Here is a 24,433-nt window from a genome sequence, read left to right on the forward strand (position 1 = left end):
ATAAATTACGGTTAGGAAAGAAAGTGAAAACAGAAAGGACTGCTGGGCTAACTCAGGGGGAGGACAGCCTCTCACTCTGCATGCGAGACCTGTGGCTCTGCAAGGCCGCGCATCTCTCTCCAGTTTTGATAACCTGGTGCAGACTGCAGCTGTGGAGGGTTACAACCTGTAAATCAGTACTTTCCCCTGTGTTCTTTAAAAAAGTACTTTCTTTAGGGCCAAACTCTTTCTTTTATGTTAAGGCACAGAAGGGAGAGGTGTGATCTTGACCCATCTCCGCAGAGCACCTGCTAAAAGCGAGACAGGGCTGAGCAAAGCCCCAAAAGAGCTCTGGTCCCAGTTGGGGACCATCGGCAGCCTTTGCTGGCTGGCTCAGTCCTGCTCCAAGGGCAGAGCTTGTTGAAGGTGGATGCGCCGGGGTGGCTCACCGTTAGTGTTGTGTCCAAACACAAACCTCAGGAAATAGCAACAACTCACCTCTGTTCCGTGAAGTGCCTCCTGCAAACCACGCCAAGCTGGGACGGGAGGTGCGCAGGCAGGTCCTGGCATGCGTAGCTGCACGCCAGAGCCCTGCAACAGGAACGCGTTACGCCTGCTCACGTGTGCGGCTGCAGTTCCAGACCAGTGCCTTTGCCATGGGGCCCAGTTGGTGTGGGGGGAACAAAGCAACCCCCACGCCTGGGATCTGGAGTGGTCCTCGTTCTTCATTTTCTCACACCAACGTTGCACTGCAGTAACATGATGAGGCCAATGACTTGAAAACTGCAGTGAGGTGAAGTTTACCCCAGAAATCTGGACACCAGCTGAAATTAGTTCCAATTTATTTTGCTCTCTGTATTTGCATTGTGTTTCTACATTCTTATTTTTACCTCCTCGCCCTTCTACATGAGCCACAGCATGCATTTGGGTCAATTAGCATTCCCTAATAAACCATTGGTAGCCAAAGGTATGCAGATATCTTGGGGATAACTATAATAAAGTTATCCTGCAACTTCCTTGCCTTATGGCTGCAGCATTAACATATGCAACGTTGAACTGTCTGTGTGAACCTTTTCACTCTCCTAAGAGTCCCAGGGATTCAGGAACATGACTAAGGGAGACGGGTAAAGGAAAAAAAGAAACACTTTGTATCTTTTGTGACATGTGCATGTTGGACAAATAAAGTTATATTGGACAGATGTGTGGATTTTTTTCAGCTGTGCTGATGTGCCTTCACTGTTACTCACTTATTTTCAATAGAAGGAAAGCTTGTTGGACTTGTTACTTCATATAGAGACATCAACCACAATGTTTTGTACTAGTCATAATTTTTATAAATTTCAAACAAAGTGTGGTTCTACACAGGTCGAATGGCCTAATTACAGAAAGTTCATTTGCACACTTTTTTCTTGTAATAAATTCATACATTCTGTCTTGACTGGAAAAAAGGACAGGTAATTCTGTGCTCTTTCCCTGTCTGATTATCTCTCATCAGTCACAATATACAAATACATCATTATCAACACCATGGAAAATATGTAAGAAAAACAAACTGTACCAATTCTCAGCTGGGGGGAGGAAATCTTAGCAGCTATTTTCAGCTCCAGCTGCAAGAAGAAATACACAATTTGGCTTTTTAGTCTTATTATTCTTATATATTTCTAATCATATATATATTTGAAGTCAGGCTTTGAGTATTTTTGGAAAGGAAGCGCATGGCCTTTCTCATACTCAATCCAGTTTGAAATCTGAGTCTAAGAAAATTATGGATAATAAAATGGCTTTTCATCACATACACAACCAGAATATAAGACACACGCACAGCTTTGTTGTCAGTGGCAAGAAAAGCCAGTGTTCAGACATGGTTTGGCCGCAGCCATTTATGATCCAGGCAATGACCATTGGTCTGATTCTCTACCCGGTGGGGTCAGACGTGAGAGAAGGAGAGGATCAGGCCTGATTACATTTTGGCCTGGTTTACTAAAAGCAAGACTTACATATCATGGCAACGGCCCGTCTATCTCTTTGTCGTTACCACCAGTAAGGAAGGAGTCCGTTGCCCAACGACACCTGACTGAGCAGAGGGCAGAGTTCTGAGGATGTGAAGTCTCCGCAAGTTTCACAGAAGCTGGCAGCAGTGCAGAGGGAGGAGATGATCCCAGTCAAAACCTCAGCCTGGAGGGCAGGTCTCGCTAGTCCGAGCCCAGAGGGAACAGCCAGGCAGCTGGCATGGGCTCGCCCTCAAGCAGCAAGGGCACAATGCTCAACCACGAGTGCTGCTACAGCATAGATTTACCTTATTTACCTTAGACCTTGTCTCTTCTACAGCTGAAACTTAGTAGCAACCGTTACTTTTAAATTACTTTCTGGTCACTAGAACATCTCCAAACAACACTGAAGTGAAATCTATATTTGGAAACTATGATTTTTGGGTCCAACTACCTGAAAATGATAAATGGTGGTGTCAAAGTTCTACATACAGAATAAGTATACCTTAACATACACATTAGTCTTGCTGGACATTACCAAATCATATTCTAGACTGTACATGGGGAGTCATTCCCTTAATTATCACCTTGCTTGGTGGAAATACAGTAATTACAAGACCATCCTGTCTACTATTTAAAAAAAAAAAAAAAAGTCATCAAACCCTGTTTTGTCTCATCAGCAAAGCCAGAAGGTTACTTCTTGTTGGCTGTAACTCAGACTTGTCAGCAGCCTCATCTGTCATTGAACTTCATCCATTAGAAAAGCAAACTCAGCAGCGTGGCAGTGGCTCACTGACATTTGCACCGCAGGCATCAGCCAGGCAAAGGGCTCCGGTTACTCCCCAGCAGCAGCTGCAATGGTTGCAGGATGGTCTGAGTTCGGAACGTGGAGACAGAAACAGGCAGCTGCCTTTGGCTCACCGGCACTGCAGGAAGCTTAAAGACACAATTAGTGGTTGTGGGCTCCCTGCTCAGGTTCAGTAGTGTCCGAGAATAGCTGTGATACAATCAGCTCCCAAAGACCACTCAGACCAGGGTGCTGTGCCACTGCTGCATGCAGCCATGGGGCAGTGAGTTACTTGTCATCCTCAGGACATTCATGGTGCAGGAGTGACTCAAACTTTGGTCCAACAGTATAAAATGAGATTTGGGGGGAAAAAAAAAATTGTTTTCAAAAGCAAAGTAGGGAGGAGAATTGTTATAATCCAGCCCATACCTTTGCAGCTGTCATGACAAGATGGTGAGCTGGGAGAGAGGACACACTTCTGCAGCAATCCTCTTCCCTGCTCCAGCTCTAAACTGCCCCACAGGATGCCACCGCTGACACTCATGGAGGTCACTGTGGGACATAAGGGGTTGAATGCTTTTCTCACCCCTGGAGGGTCCCCAATTTTTGCGTACATGCTAAAATTTAGCATCAGAATTGGACGTGTGGGAAATCCAATAGCTCCCATTTTACAGGAAGATACCGAGGCAGCAGGGGATGCGGGACTGGCACACTGTCACCCTGCACACAGCAGAGGTAGGAAATGCACTGGCAATACCTGATTTTCCATCTTCAGTTCAAACAGAGACTTCCCACTGCCATTTCACCATTAGAAAGAATTCCTCCAAAGAAACTCCAAAGTGCAGGTTTCCATCTTTCCATCTGTCAGTAATGTCACAAATCCTAATTTTGGCAGTTTCATGTACCCAGGGTAACCCTTCCTCATCTCTTTCTCTCACACACACACACGCAAAAGCTTACTATATTTATTAATGTGCAATCAAAGCTCCCTACCCCTTTCCTCTCCTACGCTTAGGGCAGGGGTAGACAGAAGCACTGTTACCAGGCTGTGCAAATATTACTGAAAGTAATACAGAAACCAAAACAAACTCATTTTAGGGAGAGGATAAAATAATTGCACTACAAGAAAATGTCACTGCATATTTCCTTGGGGGACTGAAGGCAATCAATTCTTCCCTCAAGATGCTTGTAACTAGACTACATGAACAGGATTCATGTTCCTGAGAGCCTACGTGTCATTTTTAAGGTAAATGACCAGCACAAAACAGACAAGCTCTTATCTCTGTAGGACAAAATTAGCTTCCAAAAAGGTACAGAACTCTCAGGTCCTTTAGTCATGAACGAAAAACATCAGAAATCACAGAGTTTAGGTATTGATGGTTAGAAGAACCATGGGAATTAACCACCACAGTTCCAACTCATATATATCACCCATAAGCCTTCACAGGCAAACAAAATCTGAATAAGCCTTTACCTACTCTAAAGCTTTTTCTTGAATGGGACTATCTACCTGCTTCATAGCTATCCTGACTCACACACTAAGATATTTGCACTGCCAGCCTCCACCAAGACACAAAGAAAAACATTCAGGTCCCTGCAAAGATGAGAGCAGAAATGATACAGACTCCTACTATTTTGCTCAGAGGCTCAGTTACTAAAGAGTGGGTTTTGGTTTTGCTTCGCCTCCATTTTTAGTGCTTTCGTCCCTTTTGTTATTTACATAGAGCACCACTAGTCTCAGGGTTAAACGAAAAATCCCTAATAGCGAAAGCCAATCACTCACTCTTGAGCTTCTAGGATCATTTCTACCAGGCTGGTCCTTGCCTGTTTGCAACCTTTAGTCAATACTTATCTTTACTAAAGTATTAGCAGCTTTTGTGGGACCTGAGACCCAATTACCATCAAAATGCCTTCATGCCTTAACAGCTGCTCTAAATGAGCTAATGGCTTGTATAGGAATAATAACATCTGTAATCACTTTATATTATACATTATATCCTTATGTGACAGAGATTTGGTACAGTCCTTTAATCAAATATCCTGGAAAGAAGTATTTAACAACACCACTTTAACCACTCATTGGAGCATCTAATGCTCACTGCCTATTTGCAATGCTTAAGTATATTCCAAATGGGGGATGAAATGTATCTACTCCATAGCCCAGCACACAAAAAAAGCATGCAGTCTACTCAAACATATGACATTAAATGGCATTCAATTCAATTCTCGCCACCAAACGCAAAGGATTGTGATGCAGCAACTACAGACTGCAGAGGGGGCAGAGGAATGTAAAAGGAGTTCAAAATGTTCTTTGTCACAGTAGCTGTCACACATTTTTGCTTCCCTTCTAAGCCCTGCACCTCCACCTCACAGCAAGGAGTTGCCATCTGCATCTTTCCAACATAATGCTGTATGCAGCAGGTCGTTCACTGTGCCATTGCAAAAGTAGTCACATCATTGCTGCGTGAAGCCTCTCTGATGGTCCCAGTCAGAAGTTTCCTTTCTGCAGCCATCCTAAAGTGGGATGGTTTGGGTGTTAACCATCAGCAAAAAGGGCACATTTGTGATGTATCAGCTGGAATTAAGGAGGACGGGGAAGGCACAGCCAGACACAAGCAAATGGAAAAACCTCCAGGTGACCCCATGGTAGAGCAAGAACTCGTAACCATGCGTATGTCCCTCTGCAGTAACTTGATGTTCAAGCAAAGTTGCCAAAATGTGCGTGCATAGTAACTCTTCAGCTCTGCTGTCGACCTAATTTAGGCCACATCTTTTGAAACAGTTTGCTAATCAATGCAAGAAGCATTTTTCTCCTCTAATACTGCAGGTGGGTTTTGATGCTTTTTGGATGTTTAATGCTCCTTTCAAGTTTGTTTTTTCCCAGCTTGCCAGGTGTACAGCACAGTTCTCATCTGTTTATGCTGATAAATGTGAATCATCAACCTCAGAGCTTGTCAGAAAGGCAACTTTGATCCAGTGTCCACCCAAAATAAACAGAGATGGATGGGTCCTGAGGAAGGCTGGTCCTGCTGTTCAGCTGCCAGCCCTCTGTTCTGCTGGGAAGCTTTTGGCCACCTCACTCTCCTTGGTGTCTGACTCTACTGAGGCCGTACTGCAGGAATCGTTGTACATGTCTGAAAAGGAGGACATGGGCATTGTCACTACAATACATCTAAAGGATTTCCCATCTGCAGTCTTAAGGGTCATTATTAGAAGCCTGAAATAAAATAAAAAATAAACAAACACAATTCTACTGCTCTCCTAATTCCTTCACAGCAAGCGAGGCTCTTTTGGCATGTAACTAACTATAATGTGTCTGGCTTTATTTTTCTTTTAAAGCATTAGGCATACTAAAGAAATGAGAGCCATAGTTAGGCACTAAGGGTAAAGACAGAACTGACCTGCTGTGGAAGTGAAGGAACAGCAATTACCAAGCTCCCTTTAAACCACAGCAAAGAATCCTGGTTAATGTTCAAAAAGGTATTTCTCCACTTTAGTGACTTGATTAAAAAAAAAAAAATCAAAAGAAAATAGTGTCTCAGAATAAAATGCTGGTAGCTCTCTATCGCAGGTCCCCAAGGAATGGCTGTGCCAGATTTTGCTTTCTTCTGTTACTAGAAGAAAAGCAAGACACATTTTGGTAAATTATAATTAAGTAAATTATTGTAAACCTTTGATCTGCAGAGCTGCTGAGATTTAGCTTTTCCTGTGTAACCTGTTTCGGTGTTAAGTCAGAACCAAAGTTGAAGAAAAGATGACTTTTAGTGCCGATTTGGCTGAAATCTCGCCAGAGCAGCCCTTCTTCCAGCCTTTGGAGCCAGCAGTGAAATATGATGAAAGCAGTAACGGTTCATTAGGTGCCCAGCTGCATCACCAGAGACCGCAGCACAGACATACACTCAGGCCGAGTATTTTAATACAGAAAGTGCATCCTTTTGTAATACAAAAAAAAATATTAAATGCCAGTAACACATTTCTTTATTACCTGCATTGCTGTTCTTAATTATATTGTTACTGTCCCCCTCTGCTGGCTGCAATATACTGGAAGGAACCCAGTCGCTTTTCTCAGACACCAGTTTCTTCACTAACCTGAAATTCAGAGAAGAGTCAGTGAATTTCCCTACATTCCCTTTCCCTAGGTTGTATTTCTTAGAGGTGCATGTTGGGCAGCTATTTCCTAAACTAAGGAAGAAGGCAGAGGACCCAGGGCAGTCCTACAGGTAGCCGGTGACTAAGTTTCATCAGTCTCAGATGGTGACCCAGTATCCCAGTTGAAGTCCACTTGCAAGCAGACTGTGTGACAAGGAAGCAGTGGCCTTGGCCTGTGTTTGAGACCCTGGGCCAAATTCAGAGCTGAAGAAAATGAATCTTTCATGTTGTCCACCCCCCTTGCTGTAAATACTACCTGGGGAGGATGGGGTTAGTTCACTTCCCACCTACTTCACACTATGGGACTTGCTGCCATCTCAGGTAGATGTCAGTTCTGAGTGAAGGCTCTGACTGCACAGACCCTTCAAGAAGATCAGATCTTCTTCCTCCAAATTACCCATGAAGGAGAATTCAGATGTCCAGCCAGGTCTGTTCCTGACACTCACTTGTCAGCAAGACAGAACAGATACACCGAAACGTATGTGAGCTCAAGGGGGGCAGATTCATTCCACTTTGTCAATCACATCTTATATCTAAGCCTTTGAGGCTAAAAATGCTCTCTTGTTCACTGCTGCAGCTTGGTGGAAGGCATGGGGATTTTATTGATGTACCCCATGGGAAGGTGCTGCCTTTGACAGTTGTCCTTTTGGCTAGAAGGTGTCAAAAGCCCAAATACACCCCTCTGTTTCCTTTATGCAAAATTCTGTCCTCTTAAGCCTCATGTCACAAGCATTTGGGATGAAAGCCAGCCAAGTGGAATTAACCAAAGCTGCTTGTATGTTCATGTCTCCTACTGCCCCTTTCACATCGTAGTCAATGGGGTGAGTGGATTTGGATTGATTTTGAAGAGGCTTTGACATTCTTCTGAATATTTTCCATCTTTTCCAGGAGGTTATGGCTGTTCTACCTGTCAAATTCTGTCTCTCTGCTGTACTTACCATTGACCGTTCTCTCCTTCCTGCACAAACTGCACTAAATCTCCATCCTCGAGTGTAAGAGAATCTGGGAAACAGCTGTCAAAACTGCCTTCTACCCGAAAAAGATTGGTCACCTGAAACGAATGAAACAATGCACCAGAAATACAGTCACTATGGATGAAAGAACATTGTGCAAGAGAAAACAGGTTTAGTTAAATACTGGATTAGGCATTTCAAACTGGCAGAGATTTCTTCTGTAGGGAATTGTGTCACTTTTTATTCCTTTTATCATGCCCAGATTAAATATTATTCAAACTTAGGTCAGAACTGTGCTGTGCATTCAGGCTTTAGAATTAAGCAGCCAGCCATTATTCTGATATACAAATTGGGTTTGTGACATCACTAGGTTAAGTTATCTGGAAAAGTCTGAAGTCACTTTTTTAAGGGCTCAGAGTTTTCCCTCAGTTTTGTAACAGGTAAAGCTACAGCTTACAAGTAAGGGTGACTTTTTATGGTCCTGATCCTGATCAACAAAATAGCCTTGGAATAATCCCCCAACACCCCAGATCAAATTCCCCATCTTCTGTATTCCCACACATGAATTTAAGGCTGGTATGAACCCAAACTGTGCAGTTTACATCATGATCTTTAGAGAAGAAGAGGTTGCACTGGGAAAGGGCAGCGTAATTTGACAAAGGAATTACATTGTTAGGGTTGGTTTCTTCCTCCAAGTCAGAAGAGTTGGAGAGTTCGTCTGTGCTAGAGGGGATGGCTTCAAAATCTTCAAATGTGTCTAGAGAGGGCATTTGCCTGCTGGGCCAACCTTTTCAAAGGAGATAAAACAAAAAGAGTTAGTCATTAGCCTCTCTCAGACTCAGTCTTTTAAAAATACATGTCACAGGTTCACCTTCCACTATTCCACTTACTGAATTGCTTGTACCTTCTTACAGCTTGTTCCATGATTTTGCCATTAAAATTACACTTCAGCTGTTGTTCTGTCTCTAAAAACCTGTACCACTTGCTGTCATTTGTGGGATGGAAGATTGTGTGGCCACAGCGTGCATGCCCATCAATACCTTGAGTGTTTAGCATTGCTAAATCTCTTCATTTCAGGAAGCACAAAAAGCAAGGACCAGGAATATTTCTGCGGACCGAGCTCTGTAGCAAGTGATAACTTTTGCTGACGTGATTTTCAGTTCATTAAGCTCATTCAGTTTCCAGCTTACCTCCACGTGTTTATCTATCAATTGAAGTCCGAAGCCATTGAATTTTGGTTGGCTTCTTATCTCCAGCTCGCCCCAAGGTGATATTACCACCTGAACAACTTATATGACCATACCCCGGAGCAGGTTGGAAGTGCAGCAAAGGGACAGAGTGAAAAAGAAGGCACAAAGACAACCAGACCTTCGTGGTAGGTAGAGAAGATCTCATTCATATTTCTGCTGTTAGCAGTCTTATTGCATGATTTGCACCCAAAACCACCCCAGGCCAGTGGAAGACACCTAATGAGAGATTTCCACCCCAAGCACAACAGTCAGTCTCTTCACACACAAAGGCATGTCCAGAGGATGTGTGCTGAGTGAAATTCAGGCTGAAGCTTATAAGACCTGCCTGCCCGAGGTTCTCGTGATGGAAGGGTAACTCGACCTCTCCTGTACAGAGAGCAGTCTGGCTCTACGCTTTCCTTCACACTTGATGCCTGTCCCTTTTTTGACAGGGATGACTACAGTCCAGCTAGGAGGCAATAGACCTTGCATATACCAAGGGATCCTGCAGCCCAGAAAGATACAAGCTGAATGGAGTCAGTCAAATCACCTACTTAATGTACCTGCTGTGCATTAGCTGATTCACAGGGACTCGGGCTGAGCAGATGCTGAATCAAGCTCTTCACAGCCTGTGGGCCATTGCTCTCAACAAGGCAAAGCAGTGCTCTAACAACAAGGCACGGAGCCAGATGCTCCAACGCAAAACAAAACCTGGCCTGAGACAATACAAAACCCAAGCCAGGCAGTTCAGAGAGAAAAGTGATCTGATCTGGGAGAAATAGGTTTATTAGTCAAATTATTTAATCCCTCCCCATGTGCATCCTCCCTGCCGCAGGCACCGGTTGGTGCAGCATGTGGTCATGCAGCCCCTTCTCCTCCCTCCTGTTACACAGGGGCTGTGATTGCCCTGGCTGGCTGCTGCTATTCAGTTACAAGAGAGACAGTGACCTTCTTCCAGCAGAGCAGCATCCCCAGTTATAACCCTACAGATATGGTTAGGTCATCTGTACTTTTCAAGGTGTAAACTACCCTCTGAAGTGGCATTCACGTGCTGGGTTGGGAATGTCCCTGCCAAGGTCTGTAACCAATGGAGTTCTGAGACCCAAGAGACAATTTCAATTACAGACCATGCAGCATATAGAACTGGACCCCATATTCTGTATCAGTTGAACCACATCAGCAAAATAGCAGCGACTGTCTAAATGTACAAGAATACATTGATGCTAATTAGCTTCAAATTGCTACAGCAATTTTAGTTCAAATTCACAGGTTGGGCTACAAACACCGAAAGAAAAAGATATCTCCCTTCCCCCTTAGGCAAAGCTTCAGAAATCTTTTGCCGCTGCCATTTGTAGGAAGCATCCCAGTGAGAAACCTAAACAGTAAGGATTCCTTACAAATACATCCATCAGCCTTCCTCTTCCATAGAAATTGCTATTCTAATTTCAGAGACTAAGAAATAGCCCTAGTTTTATGTACTTAATTCAAGCTATAAAATAACACAGATCAAGTTGTGAGCTCTCTGACATCAATTAAAAGAATTGTTTTCAGCTGTACCCAACCTACAGAAAAATCAGTATCTGGGACATCATTTCTATACCTGCTAGGGATCCAAGCTTGTTCTTTCATTGCTTTCACAGGAAAAAACATTCATTAAAGGAGAAAATCTCTTTAAGTTAAAGAGCATAAATATTATCATAAATTTATATTACACTCTCAAATTGAGATGACAAATGTTTTAATTTTGTTTACCTGTCTGGGAAGCGGATCTAGGTACAGGTCTTGTGGTGGAACCGGTATTACATTTTGTCTGGGCCAATATGGTGTTCTCAAAAGCATCTGTGACAGGAAGTACAATTTGTGTCTTCAAGGTGAAATAGTGACCAGACAACTAGTACAAAGTGAATTCCTGTATCACCTCTGCAACTGGTAGTCTCTTTCAGAAACAGGTGGACTGGGGTCCAACAGTTATAAAAGAGGAGACACATGACCAGCACAAATGAGTGAAAAGACAGCAGCATTCCACAGAAAAACTGCAAGTCTGAGAAGTACAGAGAATAGCAAATGAATCAAACAGAAATATTGATGTTAATTTAGGAAAACCATTGCTGGGTGAACGGTGCAGTGTTCTATTTCACTACAGCTTCTTTACACATTTTTAACATCTTTTCCTTGCAGCATTTCAAATCATTCTGTAGGTGATGGTATATGGTTTTGACGCTCTTCTTCCCAGCCAGAAATGAGTAGTTTCACTCTTGATGAATACAATACAATTTTCTGGGGGAAGTTTTTATCTAAATACATCAAATCCTTTGCATTATTAACTCTGACAGAGCCCTGGCAATAGCAGCAATATCTTGTGGTAAAGGCATGATAATGTTCATTGTTTCCTATTTAAAGAAACTCAGTCTGGTGAGGAATGTTGTGCAGTAGGACCATGTTTTTAACCAGTGAGGATCAACTCAGCTCTGTCCTACACCCCCTACCTCTGCAGCTACATGGTATGCTGAGATCAGAAGTATCTGTCAGTGAGGACCACCTCTCTGTTCCAGTCTCCTCTTCTGGTGGGAGTGACATAGGAGATAGCTCTGATATGTCACTGATTCCATCACTGACCTGGCCACCTGCCCTTTCTACCAAGGTTTTGTGTAGATCAACACAATCCTAAGAAAGGATTCCTCAGCCTGCACCTCTCTCCCCTGTGTCCTGCAGGAGGGGTACCTGACTGCCTGGGCCCCACAAGGCAACATGCTCTGGCAAATACTCATGTCAAGGGGAAAGCTGGCAATGGAAGCTAGTGATTTTCCAGTGGCTGGGGAATAACTTCCCAGTTTAACTTGTTGGTATTTTTTAATAAACAGTAGTTGGTGAATCTGCTGCATCAAATAGGTGGAAATTCTGCTTGGCTGAAATGAAACAGTGCACCTTAAATGGATATTAACGCACAGCCTAACCTCTTCTGTAGTCCTCATGCACATGGCTCCTGCTCCTCTTATTAGGTACAGACACTAACAAGGGAAGAGGGATGCAAGTGGCCAGACTGCACGTGAAGGTGAATAGTAGCCCCTTGGCTCCCTGCTGCTGCACTCTGCAGAGTGAGGCAGAACCCAGGCAGAAAATCCAAATCCAGATCACAGTCTAGAGCATTACTTCCCAAAACAGGCAGAGAATTGGGGTTTTAACTTAGGCCAATCCCTAGGTGAAAGTTGGTAAATATAATGAGTGCAGGGGACAGGCAAGGGGGTGACAAGCTGTGATTATTACAGTTGAACAGATAAACTGACACCAAACCCTTAATGGACTCCGGTGTCATCTGCCAGCAGTGATGAGATGTGAATTCAGTGAATAATATCAAAAGATAGCCAAACAGGTTTTCATGCAGGATGGAAATACTCATACCTTCAAACCCCAGAGGAGTTGGGTCACTCTTTATTTCATGTCTCTTGACTTTAACTGCTGGAACAAGGGGACCTGTGTGAAGTTTACAGAGTCACAAGGCTGTAAATATTGTTAAAGGAGAAACTTGCTTTCCCATTACCTGGAAACACTACCTGCCTCATACTTTCCGTTTCACCTAGAAAAATGACCAACCCCTAAATTCTAGGTGGTCAAGATAAACACTTCAGTGATACGGGTAGGAAACAGACCCCTTTTTGCAAAGTCATTAAGACCTAGTAAATGTATCTGCTTCCAATCAGCTTTCACAGATATTTTCTCTCACTCTTGCCCAGGAGATGGCACTAACGCAGGCAAACTCACAATCTCAGCTTTCTGCTCATGAAGCTGGCAGGCAAGAGCCCGCCAAAGCCAACACTTATGCGCCACAGAAGTGGAGGGCGTAAGTCCACGTCCACATCCAGTGCTTCTCCTGTGTCCTGACTCCATATGTGGAAGACCAGTGCTGTGACAGAGCTGAACTGTTACAAATGAAGATCAGCACACAGCACTATGCCATAGCCTTGAACATGATGATCCGAACACCCTGGCTAGACCTGCATTTGGCTGGTGCTGAGACAAGACTCAGGCTTGAGTTCTTTTATCATCTGAAATACTTTGTTAAAGCAGATGCTGTAAATAAAAGTTATTTGAAAAGCACTGATTTTGTTTTCTAGCTTTTAAAATCATTACAAGAGTAGTTTTCTCAACATTCTCAACAAGAAAATGCCAACAGTCTTGTGGCAGACAGAATCCTAGTACAGGATTTTTTGATATGAAACTGTAACAAAAAGTTTGAATTCCATTGTAATTCACACATGCTCTCTTTAATAAACCACATGAAATAACAACCCTTGGTTGCCCATTCTCTTTGTACATATGTGGTTCTTTCTGTCCCCAGCTTCAGAAATAAATATTAGCAAATAATTCAGTCTTCCCATAACTTAGTAACTGATCATGTATTTCTGACCTTGTTGCCAAGGTCATAAAGCTATTAAAAGCCTCTTCTCCTATGCTATGCCCATCATTTCCATCTGGTGATGTTTTAGTGTTATGGTCTAAAGAGGTTGGCAAAGAAACATTTGTAGGTAGCGGTAATATCACATCCTTCCTCTGCCAATAAACCGCACCAGGGTCACATTTCACAGCAGCCTCATTGCACAGTCAAGGATATGGTTCACATCCTTCACAACTATTTAGAATGCACTCAATACTGTACAACCTGCTTCCTGACAAATATATAGCAAAGATTTTTACATAAACGAACTCAGAGGTTTTTTGTTCTATTTTGGTTTGTGAATTGTCCTGCAAATCTTAAACTTGCAAATCAGTTCCTCCACTTCTTTCCAGAAACTGCCAAAAGACAGTATATTCAGAATTCAATGTAAGACCATATGTTCTGTTCTCAAAAGTAACTCTGACATGTAGGCATAGGTGCCTACAATCCAACTGATTTTCAACACAACCAGCTTGCCCAAATGCATGGGTTGCTTTTCAGTTTAAATGTAGGCACTAGTGCAGTATCTTAAAGTAAGTTTTTTAAAAGTGCCTTTTCTCAAAATAATTATGGCTCAAAAATAAAACTTTCATAAGTTCCCACTCAAACTGCATAGAGTTCAGCGCATTCTGGGCACCTAGCTCCCTTACACATGTCTGAAAATGTCCTTGCAAACATAATTTCTAATCTTAACCATGATTATGCTAAACATACTTAAAACTGGCATCTATTGCTACTCCATTTTTGGCTTGATTTTAGCCTTTCTTCCCATCTGATGTCTGCTACGTAATGAGGAGATTCTCTCCTTCTTGAAAGGAAAAATCCTAAAGAGCTTTAAGGAAATGGAGAAATAATTTCCATTGAATTTTGGTTAAGCCAAACCAGGGAGAAGCTGGAAACCTAACCCCACATCAGCCAAAAATTAATCCAGTTTCCATGGAAACCAGCACCACTTTTTGAAGCCTATTATGGAGAAACTGAGAAGAGTCACTATATATGCTGGCAGCACACCTTCTTAAACATGCAGAATGTCTCGGCCTGCCTCCCTGTGGATGTCATACTGGTCCTGACTCTTTTTCTACTGGAACCTCCTCAATTTATAAAAATTGAGCCTGTTGTACTCACTCTGTGAATAGCATTTGGCAGTAAATGTATCAGTCAGCAGGAAGGGAGAAGGGTAGCTAAGCAAGCAGCATGACAGTACCTTTGGTCACAGCAGAAGCATTAACTGTGGTGCTGATGGAGGAGGCTAGGGAAAAGCGACGGGTAACTTCTCTTTCCTTAGATTCTGGATCTGGGAGAATAGACAGATGCAATGCAGGGCAGGATTAGAGGTTAATAAGCACTGAGGGTAAAAGATGTCCAAAGCAAAGCAGCAGCTGGAAAAGGGTAAATAAAAGGTAGGTTGCTCCTCTAAATTAGCCAGGAAAAATACCCTCAACAAAGTGAATAGCACAGAAAAGAGTTTCATATGAACATATTTTTTTTTTTCAAAGCAATTCCACTCCACCAATTTTAATACTGCAGAAGGGAGAATTATGCCAATTAATATTTTAGCAACCAACTGTTCTAAGTACAGCTACAAAACACAGAGATGAGCATGATGGTTAGAATGGCGTGCGTGTCTACGGATGAGGTTTGGATTATTTTAGACACTGAATTGCTTGTTCTGTGATGACTGACCTGAATTGCACTGAAAAACAAACGCAAACGCTTTGGAGTTCACATTTGTCATTTCTAGAAGTTAACTGTGTGGATGCCTGAAAACATTCTCTGAGCCTCCATCCTTACCGGCACAAATCAGTTTGGAGAAAATGAAGGCAACAGGGCGCTTTTTTGTTTGTTTACTCCAACTAGAATCCTGCCTTTTCTCAAAGTCTGCTCAGGAGTGAAGACAACTTCCCCAGATTTCACTATGAGATGCCAGTAGCATTTTTGACTCAAAATATTTAATAAACAGCTCAGAGGTGTAAGCAGGGTAACTGTCAGCTAGCTTTAGAGAGCACATGATGTTTCAAAACACAGCGAGGTCATTAGGCAGCTCTTAAGAGATTGTGTCTACACATCCACAAGCACATCAGTACACTTCTTGCACCTACCAACTACAGCCACACCACTTGGGAGAAAAGGTTGCTTGATTACAAATATTTCAGAATTAACCTTTTAATCTATTCTGCTGAAAACACTTGAAGCACATGTGCTGCAATACTCAAGTGAGTGTTTCCATTGAGACATGAGTAAAGCTATTCATATGCCTATATCTCAGTTTGACTAAGATACTTGAACACTTTACCAGGACACAACCTCAGTTGAAAATGGTATGAGAAATGGCTCTAAATATTCTGTTGAGGGTTTTCAGATTTGTCAAAAACTATTTGTGATTTTCATATTTGGATTTTTAAAAATAGCAAAGAAATATGTATGTAAAAATTAAATACTTGTTTCTATTTTCACTGAAAAAACCCACAACACTGGGATAGGTGAAGACTTATTTCACACAAAACTCTTTGTAGCACGTGGTTATATGCTTTGCTGAATCTTACCCCAGATGTTCCTAGATGGTACCTGTGATTCAGAGGAACTTTTCTATTCTAATTGTCTCCTTTCTCTTATAATGTCTGTCTTCTCTCTGTCTTTTTCTTTTTTTTTTTTTTTTTCATGGTTACCATACAGCACTGGAGTAAAATAAGTTTCAGGTGATTTTATATTTCAGGTTTAAATATCCTGTGCAGAACTATACTACTGTGAAGATTTCCTTGCCAGGGATCTTAAAATTCTCTTTCCCATTCCTCATCTTCACATTTCCTTATTTTGATGTTCAGTCACACAACATTTCTCTTTACTTTGTTTTTTCCATATTTCTGCCTAGTAAATGTCACATTCACTATATGATGTTTCCTGTGGAGCAGAAATTAGTGTGACTGGTTGAACTGCAATTCCTGTGATGTTTTATTTTGCCAAAACATCAGGAAACCCTACTAGCTCCTTAAGATCTCAGTGCAATTTTAACTGTAGATTGGCTGCTGTGAAAAGACTGCAAATTCTGTATCTGTCAATGCACTTCCTTATCAATTTACTCATAAAAGCACATATATTCAAGCACACCCTTATTCACACCTCCTAAAAGGCTGAAGAAAAATGAGAGATTAAACTCTGCTCTCAGTGATAATTACAATGGAACGACTCCACATTTAGGCTGCTGTAACTACCCGTACTAAAATACAAAGAAAATTTCACTTTATAATTATAGTATTGGGCTACATTTACACCACATCATGCAGCTCTTGGAGACCCTGTGCCAACTCCAAGGAATATGAGCTTGGCTCTGCGAACCAGCACAGCTAACGCTGACCCTAGGGTGGGGGAGATGCAGGGTGCTACGAGTGTGGGCTTTTCGCACACTTTGGTGCCAGCTCTAGTATGGCTGCCTTGGGGGTCTCTGCACTGATGGAGTACAGGCTAGTAAAGTTTCTCCTCGGGACATAAGTATTTCTTTGGCCAAAACACCAAGGTGGTTATATACAATGTTTTCTACCCCATCACATCTAGCCTGGGCAGATAGTTCAGCAATGCTTTGAGCATCCATGCTCCACTGCCAGTTGATATCCATCAGGCAATCTCGTTTTCTCCCTAGTTAGTCGTGTTATTTTATTGTTTAAACCTTCCCTTTTATGTATTCTGGACACTAACAGACACAGTGGGTCTGAACCAAAGTATGCTCAGCTCAGTATGCCGTCTCCTACCACAGCCAGTAACGAATCCTTAGGCAAAGGAGTCAAGAGCAGGATAAGCTATTATTGCAGAAACTTCCCTGTTACCTTCTCACAGCTTCCAATCTACCCTAACAGCCAGTCCTTATAGTGCTAACACAGCTTTGCATTCTCACCGCCTGCAGAAATGACCACACTCTGCAAATCATCCAGCCTGTTGGCCAACTGGAGTCCTCTAGGCCAGGACCAGATTAGCAACTGAACAGCACAAGAAGGTGAAATGGGACATTGTGTAATGGAGGTGCTTCACAGGAACCTCAAGTAACCAGACCAGGCAAGTCTTTTTGCTGAGAGTTTCTACAGCTTAGCGGGTATGAACTCTTCTGAACTTTGCTTTGCTGTCTGGAACACGGAATGACTGAATAAAATGCAAGGTATTTCACATGACAAGAAAAATTCAGATAAAAGAGCAAAACAGGCCCAAACCAAAACTGTAGATCCAAACTTGCCCAAAGTACTGCATTTCTGAAATCTGTATTTTGTAATTGATTTTCCCAAGTCACAGGATCTAAAACCCACCTTTTTTGTATTCAGAACATTGAACTGGTTTGTCCATCTTAGATCTTACTACCAAGGGCAGCCTTAACCTTGCAGCCAGAATCTTTTGGCTGCTCTGGCTCTTGGTGTATTCTCATCTACTTTATAAAACTGTAATTTTTATTCTTTCATCTTTCTGCTTCCTCCTTTGATGCTCACCCTCTCTATCACTGCACACTAACCCTTTGTCTCACAGAGGAAATACAATTTATCAGAACAGGAGAAAAGTCATAGCAATAAAAACGGTAATTACACCGTCTTTTCAGAAAATAATTGCAAAAAGTCATTGAGTTTCATTTCTAGTCACCCTTCTTTCTTTTCTCTAAAGTCTCTTCCTTGTACAGCAGTCACAGGAACATGCAATGCTCTCTACTCATAGATATTAAGTGTCTTCTAAACATTTATGCACAAAGACTCAGAACACACCATCTTACCATGTCTTATAACATAATTAAGTAGAAATGGCAACAAACCCCAGGTCTTCTGAATACCGGTTCCTCAGTGTAACCAACTAGGCCATGCCTGAGCAACATTTGAAAAAACAAAGTCCAACCAATGAACAATTTAACACATAAAAATCTCAGGTAGCACAACACAACGATAATCTTCTCTTCAAGCCAGTAGACTGCTGAAAGAAGTTAGGCTGGTGGATTAAAATATGTTCACACTTTGGCCCTTGAGAGTGACTGGAAATAAACATTATTTGCACTGTGCACCAGTAAAAGATTCAACCAGTCAGCTCAAAGGTTGCCTTGCCAACGCTGCCGTGGGAGCAATTTTTGGTAACAGCATCTTTGAGAAGAGGAGCCATGTGTGTGTATCAGACAGGAGCATTTTGGTGAGATGCAGCAGCATTTTAGGAAATAGTGATGGATGGCACTATGGAATGGAGAGAACATTGTGGCAGTGCAGGAGACAGATGGCCAGAGACCAAGTACTGCGTGGGGTGATTTTACCTTTGGGTGGAGCTCTGCGGTTGGAAAGACCTTGCAATGTGAATCGCTTTCTAGCAAGCGCTGTGCGCTCAAGGTTAAGGCTGGTGGAAGCATCAACTAGGAGAGAGAGGGAGAGGGAAGAGAAATAAGGAAGGAAGGGTCAGCTGTTCAGCTTATGGGAAAGGAAAGGTTAGCACTGGATGACAACTTAAAATAAATAAATAAATTTTGATTCAGTTCAAGCCTGAGCAAGAGCTAATCAATCAGAAAGGTGACATGAGGTCAGAGCGATTAAACCAGCTGAGCCAAACAGAGCCCCTGGGTTGAGTTTGGCTCACTGAGTTTTAATGGAGAACAACAAAACAAAACCAAAGAAAAACAGGTGAAGGGATGTAGCTCTCAAAGGAAAATACAGTTTAGCAGCAAGCTCATTAAAAAGGATCTAGTGCCTTTTACTATGAAAACACATCATTGTGGTTGGAACAGCAAGGTTGTAGGGAGAAATAAGAGAAGAAGCCTTGCAGTGCAGGACACATACAAACAGAGTGTGTTGCGAGCAGTCCCACTTCTGCTATTCAGTACTAGCACTGAAGAGTCTGCCATGATCAGCCCTGTGGCTGGTACGCTCTCAGCCTTACCTGCTGAAGTCTAACAGCCTCCAAAGCTAGCGTAGAGCCATGCATTTGATCTCGTGGTTTGCTGGGATGCAAGGAGTGCCATGCCAGCAAAGCTTACATGCCAGGCTCCTACATGAATAAGCCAGCCATGCCGCTTGACAGTCGCCTGTATAGAGATAAGTCACAGATGGATCTCGGTCCTGAGTCTCCGGGTTTAAAAGATACTCAGTTACTTGCATGGCAGGAAAGAGGCGGACTTAGATCAAACCCCCAGATCCATGCATCCCTGCCAAATTCTGCATCTGCCCCTTTCTTTGTGTGGGCAGGTAATACACAGAAGGTTTATGGCAAAGGAGCGGGAGAAAAGCTATGTGTTGGCTGCCTGCTTCTGTGCTTTAGGATTTAACCACTAGCTTTCTCCTCCCCTTTATTTCATACACTGCCAAGTGAAAATCATTAGAGGCACAAATGAAGACCAGAATTACAAAGGGAACATGAAGAGACAGTGAATCCACACTTGACAGACAAGCAACAGACAGACAAGCTGTGCTTCCAAAGGAAAGCGCATCCCATCACTTCCTGATTTGCAGCCAAGATAATCCAGGATCCAAGGTGCCTGCATGCATAAGTGAGTGTAAGATGAACAGATTTTAACAATACAGAAGTATTATGTCAGTATGGTTCAGCTCCTTCCACCCATTGGCCTGATGCCAGCTTTGGGCCAGGCAGGTGCCTCTGGTGAGGAACTGCTACCAAGCGGTGGTTTCAGCTCTGGGGCTGACAGAGGTACACTGGGAAGCGGTTTTGGCTTAGGCCTCTCTTGGCCTAAGAGCCATTCCCTGCCATGGCTGCTCCCACTGTGAGGCAATCTTTGTAAAGATACTGTAGCTTATAAAGAATCCAGAAACTGGTATATAAAATATATTTACTTTCAGTTGTGTAGTGCAAGAAGATCCATAGTATTATCACAGAATTATGCTGCAAATACAACAGTACATGTGTATAGGGGAAAGGTATATATGCCAGTTCTTCAGCTATGCAATCATACCACTTCACTGAGGGACCCCGTAAGATTTCACAAGTCCCCACAGCTTCCCAGCACCAGCGAATCATTACAGACTGGTCTCTAATGACACGTTGGCTCCCCCTGAGTTATTTCAAACCTTTTCCTTCATTTTGCAGGTATACCCAACAATACTGGAAACCATTTCCAGACATAAGGACAAGGTCCTGATGAGCAAGAGGTTGAACATGAGCCCACAAAGCGCACCTGTGGCAAAGAAGGCCAACAGCATCCTGGGCTGCGTTAGGCAGCAGGTCTGGGGAGGTGATGCTCCCCCTCTCCTCAGCACAAGTGAGACACACCTGGAGTGCTGTGTCCCGTCCTGGGCTTCCCAGTACAAGAGAGTCATGGACATCCTTGAGTGAATCCAACAAAAGGCCATGAAGACGATAAAGGGGTTACAGTAGCTGACATGAGGAGAGAGTGAGAGAGCCGGGATTGTTCAGCCTGGGGAAGAAAAGGCTCAGGGGGATCTTACCAATGTATATAAACTCCTGATGGGAGTGAGTAAAGAAGATGGAGCCAGACACTCCTCCGTGGAGCACGGTGACAGGATGAGAGGCAATGGGCACAAATGGAAATATGAGAAATTCCATTGTAAAATAGTAAAAACCTTTTTTTACTGTGAAGGTGGTTAAAGCCTGGGGCAGCGTCCCCAAGGCGATTGTGGAGCCTCCACCCTTGGAGATACTCAGAACCCAACTGGACATGGCCCTGAGCAAATAGCTCCAGCTGACCCTGCTTTGAGCCAGGCGGTTAGACTAGGTGGTCTCCAGAGGTTCCTACAGGACTCAGCTCCCATATAGCTTCAAGTCAGTGAATCTACCTATCAGGTCCAGACAAAACAGTGCTTTATATGTAGGTAACTCAATCACAGGCACTTATCCATAAGAATAATGAAACTGAAACACTTTGCCAATAGCGCCCTCCCCCTCTGTACTACAGAACGAAAACAATATTTTTAAAATAACCGGTGTTCGCATTAGCTACGTAGATATCGGGAGTATTGCAGTCAGTAGGTGGCACAAGAGGGACAGTTTTGGCAGAGCACCAGCCGCTGCTGCGGGAGAACCGCCGCCGTGTCCCACGGACGGGGCCGCCGCCCGCGCAAGCGGCCCCGCGCTGCGGGTGAGTTCAGCCCCCGCGGAGTGCCAGCCAGAGGTGCCTCACGGGGACACAAATTAAAGTTTCGGTGGGACACCTAGAGCCGGGTAGCCCTTCAGCTGGCTCTGCCCAGCGTGTTTTGCAGCGCAGGGCACCCCCCGCATCCGCCCGAGGGGTGACTCGGTGCGCGGCCCCAGGCCGGCGGGAGCCACAGCCAGAGCCCCGGGGAACCGGCCGCGGGAAAGCAGAGGCCACAAGAATGAAAATCCGCATGCCGGGTGATCCCAGTTCCCACACTCTTGTGTAAGCTGGGCCAGTTAAAAAAAAAAACATCAATAATTTTCCCGGATTTTTTTTTTTAAGGGGATTTATGAATTTCAAGTGAAAGACTGCTTTGCAACTTTTAATTTTAAAAAAGTTCATATTTTTAAAAAAGAAATTTTTACTGAAACAGGTTTTTAACATTGGATTTTTTAATGAAGAATTCATTACTTTCTCCCCAGAACGAAAACTTATTGCAATAACAATTTTTTTGCTGACTAGGCCTATTTTTCAAAGAAAAAATATTCCCCCCCCCCCCTTTTTTTTTAAACCATATTTATTACTATTTATAAAGGGGCCTGCTGTTACTTTAAGCCTGATCTGGACATTAATCTCTTAAGACCTCACAATTTTCTTTGTTATATTATTAGAAAAGTCTTTGCTCTAAGATTTCAAAATACTACCTAGAGGAGAAACTGCTGTTGAAAGATTTTCTGTTCCTGCTACTGCCAGATGGGTTCTAGTTTCTTTTTAGTATACATTTTAACCTACATTGTATTTAAGCCTTCAAATAATGGAAGGACTTTCTGTGACCACATGTGCGTTTATTTACTATATGCTAGGGGGGACCCTATACACAGAGGAGGCAAAAAAATCTTTTTGACATGAAGCAAGGAAATTAGTTAGCAAAGTCCATAGACAATAAAAATAAATATGGCTAGAAACCAACTTAGCCAGGATACAGAAGGTTAAAATATGCATACTATTGCCCTCCAAATTCTAATATTAAAAGCCACAAGTTGTACAAAAAGCACTGTCACGCATCAAAACTCAGACTTAAAAAAATCTTAAACTGGTAACGGTTTTTGGTGTTCAGGAAGTTCCATGGTACAGTCACTCAGCTTTGTAGCATTGGGGTTTTTTTTGATGTTGGGTTTAAACAACATACATTTAAAGTATCCTCATCAAACTCCAGAAATGAGTGTGCAAAAATAAAAATATTGCCCTTTGGAAGCAAAAAGCTTTGTCTCAGAACCCCTACCTCTCTTTTGTCTGGCACTGGGACTGGAATTCCTGTTTTTGTTGTTAGATGCTTCCACGTTTGATGTCTCAGATTTGTTTTCGTATACACTCGATGACTTCCTGCTGTACCTTTGGACAAAAGAAATACAGAAATAGTTACATTCAGATATGGAAGCCTAAGGAATAAAGGGCAGGTTTTAATATTCTGTGCGCTATAAAAGTCTGCATCTGTGCGGGCATGTGTGGTGGAAAAGGCTATTCTAGCCTCTGTCTCCTTTCCACACTATACTGTAAGGGATGTGCTTAGCAAGAGTTGCGAAGGGAAAAATGGAGGAACAAGCTGGTTGTCTGCACAAGTTCTTATTGCGAGTCCAAGAGATTTGGAAGGAAGGAGTGGGAAACCAGGTTAGAAAAGAGGACCCCAGTTTTCCATCCTTTGCAGCATAAGTATATTTGACTCCAGGAGAGAAATGGGCACTGGATGGTCACATAGAGGTCATACCATGTTTAGAGGAACATAAGGATTCCACTGGCTCCAGGATCCTCCTACTTCTGTTTCTTCTGCTCTTTGAACATGAATCCAAGTGGGATATCCCTGTCTACAGCTGAGCCACAGGTGAGGAGATCCATCTTCCCAGATTTGCACAGGTACCAGCCTGGTCCATCTGTAATGGGAAGGACCTCCCTGCCCCAGGTTTGTAGGACATTGGAGCTGCAAGGTTTTCTCATGGTTCTTATCCTCATTGTTTTGCAAATGTCTGGTGGTTTAGTTTGGCTGTTTGACTGTTATCTTTGGCAGACAGCTTCACACATTTCATTGTATCTACACACTTGAAACACTCTTTCCAAAAATGCTTGTTATTAATGTGTATCAGCAATTACATTGCTGTTTACAATTAACATATGAACCGTTATACTTAACGTTCATAGGGTTTGTCTTGGTGTAAGGGAAGGTCCAAGATATCATTAAAAACTTAAAAACATTTGGAATACTAGAGATCTGTGAATACCTTTTATAACTACAAGGCAGCCTGGGACTCATTGCTTTGTATTTGAACCCCTGACCTGTTTCTGATGGAACCTTAAACAGAGGTCTCTGTTACCTCCTGTACTAAATCAAAATGTGATTTTACAGCCTGATTTCAGGTACAAAATGGAACTCAGAATAAATATGGGAACAAATCCAAAGCACACTCACATTTCCTTATTCTTTTTTCTCTGTTTCTTCCCAGCTAGGCTGAGATAACTGTGAAACATGCAGCTGACAGAGTTAAAGATTTACAGCTGTGAGAAAGACCAAGAAAACACATGAGCTTCTCTGAAACAGCATCTGCAGCAAAACTCCTAGTGTTTGTGTATATCTGTATGCACAGGATATTTTATATGGATGTATGACTGAATCAGGCATTTCCAATAAAGCAGATAGTTAAGCAGTTAGAACAATAGTCTATTTAAGTTTCATATGTTTAAATAGCTTAGAAACAATACAAAGGGATCATTTCATTATCACCAAAATGCAGCAGCCATCCCTTGAGAGAGATACAGCAGCAATAGGTACCAGAGGGCATCTCATTTTAGGATTAAACAGTGAAACTTTGGGGAAGAA

General features: G+C 42.7%; 1 protein-coding gene across 1 annotated transcript in view; it reads right to left on the bottom strand.

Moving 5' to 3' along the window:
* Positions 1-5,787: 5,787 nt before the first annotated feature.
* The window catches only part of MCF2L2 (MCF.2 cell line derived transforming sequence-like 2), a gene marked incomplete at both ends in the record, with an annotated part of 158,859 nt that continues 140,213 nt past the window's right edge, over positions 5,788-24,433 (bottom strand). The window contains 9 exons of the mRNA XM_082486920.1: positions 5,788-5,888; positions 6,740-6,843; positions 7,842-7,954; positions 8,525-8,643; positions 10,838-10,924; positions 12,485-12,556; positions 14,722-14,811; positions 18,781-18,876; positions 22,847-22,956. Coding sequence (XP_082343046.1) covers positions 5,788-5,888; positions 6,740-6,843; positions 7,842-7,954; positions 8,525-8,643; positions 10,838-10,924; positions 12,485-12,556; positions 14,722-14,811; positions 18,781-18,876; positions 22,847-22,956 — 892 coding nt within the window. The remainder of the gene's footprint in view (positions 5,889-6,739; positions 6,844-7,841; positions 7,955-8,524; positions 8,644-10,837; positions 10,925-12,484; positions 12,557-14,721; positions 14,812-18,780; positions 18,877-22,846; positions 22,957-24,433) is intronic.

This window comes from Vanellus vanellus, assembly GCF_965231255.1.
Source record: "Vanellus vanellus genome assembly, chromosome: 8".
Classification (NCBI taxonomy): domain Eukaryota; kingdom Metazoa; phylum Chordata; class Aves; order Charadriiformes; family Charadriidae; genus Vanellus; species Vanellus vanellus.